At 34.7% G+C, this 7390-nt stretch overlaps 1 protein-coding gene across 2 annotated transcripts; it reads left to right on the top strand.

Annotated features, from left to right (window-relative positions):
• The first annotated feature begins 2829 nt into the window (after positions 1-2829).
• On the top strand, positions 2830-7127 carry LOC140838794 (calmodulin-binding protein 60 C-like). 2 transcript variants are annotated; one of them, XM_073205347.1, is made up of 8 exons: positions 2830-3230; positions 3301-3376; positions 4192-4250; positions 4419-4942; positions 5033-5193; positions 5286-5489; positions 5893-6127; positions 6366-7127. In XM_073205347.1, exons 1-8 carry the CDS (start codon positions 3106-3108, stop codon positions 6911-6913), a joined length of 1932 nt encoding a protein of 643 aa, XP_073061448.1. In that variant the 5' UTR covers positions 2830-3105; the 3' UTR covers positions 6914-7127. The 2 variants fall into 2 exon arrangements, with proteins under 2 accessions (XP_073061448.1, XP_073061449.1); XM_073205348.1 differs by having other exon boundaries at positions 2831-3230; positions 4449-4942.
• The last annotated feature ends 263 nt before the right edge of the window (positions 7128-7390 follow it).

Genomic DNA, 7390 nt, shown 5'->3' on the forward strand with positions numbered 1-7390 from the left:
CTTCTGGAAATGCTGTTGATCCAGTGGGTCGGGACTGATGATTTCTCATTAATAGCTCGTTGTTTTTTTCCGCCACAAGAAGACAGGCGATGAGCTCAAAATATCTCGCAAATCCACGTACTCTATATTGTTGCTGTAGAGTAATATTTGATGCATGAAACGTGGAAAATGTTTTTTCAAGCATCTCAGATTCTGTGACTTCATGTCCACAAAATTTTAGCTGCGAGATTATTCGATACATCGCTGAATTGTAATCACTGACTTTCTTATAATCTTGGAATCTTAACATATTCCATTTATCACGGGCGGTCGGAAGTATAACTTCCCTTATATGTTCAAATCTTTCTTTCAATCCTTTCCACAAAGCCATGAGATTTTTTTCAGTCAGATATTCACATTTTAATCCCTCGTCGAGATGTCGACGCAAAAATATCATGGCTCTTGTCTTTTCTTGTGATGTACATATGCCATTTTCTTTAATAGTCTCGTTTAGACCCAATGACTCAAGATGCATTTCAACATCGAGAGTCCATGGCATATAATTCTTTCCCGTGATGTCGAGCGCAACAAATTCGAGCTTTGTTAAATTTGACATGGTGGTACTAAAAAAAATTACGATGCATTTTATTAGTTAATAAATATTGCAATACAAAGTAACAGATAAACAATAAGTACAAGTATTTGTAAAAATAAAGAAAACGCACGAGTAGGATATTCTCCGATAAATACAAGACTCGTGAGTATGATAACCAAAATAATTAAAAATAACCTTGAGAAAGCCATCTTCTTTTTTCTTCGAAAAATTTGATGAAGAATAATTTTTAGAAAAGAAGAGAAAGTTGGAATGATTGAATGCGTTTGTGAGATCATATTTATAGGGCAAAAACTAGCCGTTTTTTACCATTTATGACCGTTGGTGTACAAAAAAATAAAGGTATATATTTGTATAATTTTATGGTAATAATATGGTGTATATAATATTAGACATGTTTAAATAATTATGTATATCATATCATAATATTATAATGAGTGTCATAATTTATTTTGTTTAAAAATCTTATAGGCTTTTATACTTGTCGTATCCCTTGCCGGGAGTGTGGGATGTCGTCTTAACATCCTCCCAGGATTTATAACAAGTTTATGAAAAATTTATTTTATTGTTTCTAATAATAACATTATATTGTATATTAAATAAATACACAATAAATAAATAACAGTAAAATAAATATTATTACTTTTGTTACCTTTTTCTTCTGTTAGGAGCTTGGAAAAGTATGTAGGACTTTTAGAGCTTCGTGCTGATAACGTGTTGTGAAAAAGTAAAAATTTATGGTAAAAAGTAAAAATCTCAAACTCTCAAAATTTACCAAACTACACACTTTATAATATTTTTCTCTCTACTCAATTGTGATTTTCTTCACAAATGAGAGATCTATTTATAGAGTTTCTTTACACATAATCCAAAAATAAAATTCATCATCACCTAAATCATCACACACTAATTTTCAATATTTACAACTCTTATTTTCAACATTCAAATATTCAACATTCAAATATTCAATACACACATTTTAAATTATTTTTCAACAAGTTGGACCTTGAAACAACTTGAAAATGTTCATTTTCATAACTAAACAAAATATTTTCGATCTAAAATAATATATTAATATTTAAAATTTAAATGGCTCGGGCCATGAATATACTCGTAGGCCAACAATATTTAATACCCATACACGGTCAAACACCCTTTTTTTAATCTTTATCTATAATTTGAATTTTTAAATGATGATTTCCATAACATAAAATTATTATAAAAATCCATTTTAGAAATTTTAATTTTATTATAATATCTATAGTTTTTCCCAAAAGCGTTTTTAATACATAAGAGTGAATGACGTGCCGAGGGTTTTAATACTAAATAAAGGATAACTACATCCACATCTTCTGAGCTTTTTCATAGTTACAAAAAAATTCAGTTATATTTAAATATTATATACACCTTTTTAGGTTTGTGAAATATAATAAATAAATCCAACAAATTCTAAAATTACACACATACAATCAAGTTTATTTTGATCTTAGAGTAGATCTCTTGTAAGACGGTCTCACGAATGTTTATTTGTGAGACATGTCAACTCTATCGATATTAACAATAAAAAGTAATAGTCTTAGCATAAAAAGTAATACTTTTTCATGGATGACTCACAAAATACGACCCGTGAGACCGTCTCACACAAGTTTTTGTCTTGATCTTATATTTGAGTAAGTCTCTTGTGAGATGATTTCACGAATCTTTATCTGTGAGACATGTCAACCTTACCGATATTCACAATAAAAAATAATAATCTTAGCATAAAAAATAATTTTTTTATGGATGACCCAAATAAGAGATCTGTATCACAAAATACGATCCGTAAAACCTTCTCACACAAGTTTTTGCCTTTATATTTTGTATTTAACTTATATTTTTAGAGATATAAATGTAATAAAAATACAAATATGATATAGATGTGTAAAATATTAAAATTATTATATTTATTTAATATTTTTCATAAATCTAAAAAAAATAATTATAGTATTAAAATATAGTTATATATTTAATATGATAAATCTAACAACTTACTAAATATTTTATTGCACATCTACATCTATACTATTTTATTAAAATACAAGCCTTTTTTTAAGTCATGGTGAATGTAGTATTGCCTTTCTTTTACCATATGTTGACATGCATTTGTGTAGGAGTGTAGGACGTGATATGTTTTGCTATTGACAATCTCTCTGGCGGTAGCACAAAGCTCTCTGGTATAGTGGAACACTCTCAGCTTTCAACGACTCACGTAGTTTCCAAGAAACCCATTCTGAATTTTCTTCGAAACCCCCTCCCCATTTCCCGGATCTTTCAATTTTTTCCCGCCTTACATATACCGTTGCAGCCCCCTTTTAATCCGTTGTCCAGTGTCGGAATCTTCTCGAGTGACTGTGATCACTGGAACTGTTGACTTCCCGCGATTCAAGATTCAGATCTCAGAAGTGTCGAGTATTTAAAAGATCGTTTGTTATTGTTACTGGTTCAGGAACTGAATTCGGTGGGAAGGTTTCTAGATGCCGACTCGGTATGTGGAAGGATCAAACAGCGTGGCTGCGAGAGAAAAACGTGCTTTGGATTCCGCTGGTAGTATCCAGGAAGGTCAGCCTGATCGGAAACGACAACGCCCTGCTCTTGCTAGGTAATTACCTTATTAGAGTTGCAATGTGTGAATTTCTCTGAGTTCTTATGTTTATTTATGGTTGATGCAGTGTTATTGTTGAGGCTCTGAAGGTGGACAGTCTGCAGAAGCTTTGCTCGTCCTTGGAACCAATTCTTCGGAGAGTTGTAAGATTGTCTAGACTTTTTGTTTAATTTTGTCTCAACTCTTATTGTGACTTTTTTTCCCTGCCGGTTGAATGCACCCACCCAACACAACTGTTGCCGCATACACGCCGCGTCTTAGTATGAATTGCAATTTAGAATTGTTTTACGACTTCCCCTTTTTATCTCTCTTTATTTGTGAAGCTGCAGTCTGATTTTTGACAGATAAAATAAATTACTGTGAGATTTTTGTGATTCAAATTAATTACCAAGAACAAGCATTGCATGTGCATAACAGCGTTGTAAATGGTGATGAACAAGTAGTACTTCATCTTACTAGAGTTCTAATGGACATAAACATATACTTTACATAAAGTTCAACTAGTAGGATATGCTCTCTGCTACAAATTACAATTGCGTTCAATAACCTTTTTTTGGTATTAAAATTATGAACCTTTTTTGCTTTATGTGCTGATTCATTTGTCATTGTATTTTCGTTTTAACCAAGCTGCTTGTGATGGCCAACCTGAGAATTCATCTGATGGTTATGATATTATGGGAATTTTCAACACTTTTTAAAAAAAATAGGTAAAGAATTTGAAGTTTTACATGGGAGGAGCAGCAACCATTGTGCTCCTCATTTGTCCCATTACACAAGTAATATTTTGGAAGATTGGAGTTCTGAAATTAGTAAAGTTACATAATGAGGTGTTTGGATTGTTTCTGTTACAACCATCTCTTTTTGATTTTCCTCTGTATATACTTTATACAAATCATATTGGATGCATAAATGGATCTTAATTCATTGCCTGCGTGCATTCTTACCTCCTAATTACTAGGTTAGTGAAGAGGTGGAGCGTGCCTTGGCAAGATTGGCCCCTGCCAAAATCAATGGAAGGTATGATTTGACTCACTGATAGACTACAAGTTTCACTGTTTCAGAAGTTCAATCTCTGTCTGTCTTTCTCTCTCTCTCTCTCTCTCTCTCTCTCTCTAATTAGTGAACCAAATATATGTCTCTCAATATTTGAAGTGACCTTGCCTCCTATGTTTTGAGATGCCTTAGCGTGTTTATGCTGATCTCCAACAAAAACAGGGTTTCCCCAAAAAGAATTGAAGGTCCTGATGGAAGAAATTTGCAGCTTCACTTCAAGTCTAAGCCGTCACTACCTCTTTTTACGGGTGGAAAAGTGGAGGGGGAGCATGGTGCTGCAATCCATATTGTCTTGCTCGATTCAAACACTGGACACGTTGTAACATCAGGTCCAGAGTCCTCTGTTAAATTAGACGTTGTTGTCCTTGAAGGCGACTTCAACAGTGAAGATGACGATGGCTGGAGTCAGGAAGAATTCGAGTCTCACATGGTAAAAGAACGTGAAGGGAAGAGGCCACTTCTGACAGGGGACTTGCAAGTGGTTTTAAAGGAAGGTGTTGGAACCCTTGGGGAGATCACATTTACTGATAACTCTAGTTGGATTAGGAGCAGAAAATTTAGACTTGGTTTGAAAGTTGCCTCTGGCAGTTGTGAGGCCATTCGAGTCCGAGAAGCCAAAACAGAGGCCTTCACTGTCAAGGATCACAGAGGAGAATGTAAGCTTGTGTTGCATTGAGAAATAAACAGTAAATGAATTTCTTTGTGCATAAGTTAGGTGTTGATTCTTAGCATTTCTGATCATGTAGTGTACAAGAAACATTACCCACCTGCGCTTAGTGATGAAGTTTGGAGACTGGAAAAGATTGGGAAAGATGGATCATTCCACAAGAGGCTTAATAAAGCAGGGATATATACGGTAGAACACTTCCTGCAGCTTGTGGTGAAGGACTCACAAAAACTTCGAACCGTGAGGATCATAACTTAATCATCTTGTTTGGTCAATATCCCGTATCTGCACATATTCAATGCTCATGATGTATATTCCTCTATTTGCCGCAGATCCTGGGAAGTGGTATGTCAAATAAGATGTGGGATGTCCTTGTTGAGCATTCAAAGACATGCGTCTTGAGTGGGAAACTCTATGTCTACTATCCTGAAGAGCCGAAAAATGTGGGGGTTGTGTTTAACGGTATTTATGAATTGAGTGGTTTGATTGCTAGTGGACAATATCATTCAATTGATTCTCTTTCTGATAATCAGAAGGTTAGTGATCTCATAATACATGTTTTATCTCGAAGTGTCAAATTGTGTGTGTGGTCAAATTATCTTTACCTGCAATCATTTTAACTAAACAGAAAACATAAAGGTCCAGCTTTTAACTCAGAACTGCCACATTGAGGGTCGGCTATTTAATTTTTTTTTCCCAATTCACTCTATTTGAAAGTTATGAGCTGAGTGGATTCTAAATCGTACTAGTCATTGACTTCATTTCTTGTCTTTCCACTGTAAAATTTAGTTTCTGAATACACATATCTAGCTCTCTCCAAGTTTGATTAGCTATTATCCTATAATTGAGTGATCAGGAACCTGGGCAAGGAATATTACTCGTCATTCTATTGAAATGTGAGTAGTTGAACATGGACTATACATCGGTTTACTATTACAGGTCTCTGTTGACTCATTGGTGACGATGGCATATGACAACTGGGCGCATGTGATAGAGTATGATGGCAAATCTCTTCTGGGCTTTGATAAGACTAAAAGATCAGATGTTTTCCAAAATGATTTCAGGGAAAGCTCACAAAACCAATCAAATTCTTTCGATCAGCTTAGTATCCCTAGTCATCCAGCCTTGATTCCTTTCGAGCATCCGTCAATTAATCCCGGGTTGACTATTGGAGGTAACTGATTGCTCAGCTTTAATCTAAAATGCAAGCTAAAGGGCAGTTTGGCTATACCAATAATAATAATAATAATTTTTATAAACGACTTTGTGTGTAGGTGGGTAACTGCCTTTATTCGTCTCTCTCTATTTTTTGCTTATCCGAAGGGCATATTTATATTATTAGCTTACCAAACTGAATTTATTTTCATTACACTAAATTTACTTGCTAAAGAAATTCTACCTTTTTTCACCAGGTTACAGTGACAACAATGAGGGTCTATATTCTATACAACCGCAAAACATGAATCCCAAAGTTTCGTTTCAGTTAGATGATACTTCATTTACTCCTCAGAGTCAGCTTATCCATTCAATACAACAAGCTCAACTGTTTCAAAATCAGGATACGCTCACTCTTGGTCCCCCAATCTCAAACATGCAAACCTTCCACACTGGCGGCCCATCAACTTCCACTTCATTTAAGGGATATGACGGTATTCCAGTGGATGAAATTCGGGTGAGAAGTAATGAAATTCTTGAAAGTGAAGATATGCAGCATCTACTTCGAATGTGTAGCATGGGCGGACATGGTCATGATTCATTTACTACACAAGATAGTAGCTATGCTTATCCAACTTACACCCCGACTATGCCTACAAACTTTGGTTTTGACGAGGATCAAACACGTTCATCTGGTAAAGCTGTTGTTGGGTGGCTCAAACTTAAAGCAGCTCTAAGATGGGGCATTTTCATAAGAAAGAAAGTTGCCGAGAAAAGAAGAGCACAACTTGTGGAACTAGATTGATATATTCATCTCTTTTCATTCTGTGTAAATTAAACTCCATATCTTATAGTAGTATCTGGAGTTGGTGACTTACGGAAGTCAATTGTTAACGCAACAAAACTTTACAGAAACCATGATTTCTGTTTTATGGTAACTTGTGAATTCTTATGCATTTGCGTTAGTGTGGTCTTGTCCTCTAATAAAAGACGTGATTTGAAATAAAAATTGATTTCTATTTGTGGAGCAGAAATTTAGCACATTAGACAGCACTGGCTTGGCTGTTGGCCACTTTGTCCACCATGTTTCCATTAGTGCGAGCCTTCAAATTTATCGGAGGAGTAAATATTTTCGTCTTGTTTGGTTGTATATGATAATAGTATAGGAAATATTTGCAAATTGCTTTGTACTAACCCTTTTCCTAAATTTAATGATTTTATCTGATACCCCGTAAGAGTCCGGGTCATGGATGACCCAAAATATCAAATGGATTCCCAAATC

The sequence above is a fragment of the Primulina eburnea genome, chromosome 8 (genome assembly GCF_022965805.1).
Source record: "Primulina eburnea isolate SZY01 chromosome 8, ASM2296580v1, whole genome shotgun sequence".
NCBI lineage: Eukaryota > Viridiplantae > Streptophyta > Magnoliopsida > Lamiales > Gesneriaceae > Primulina > Primulina eburnea.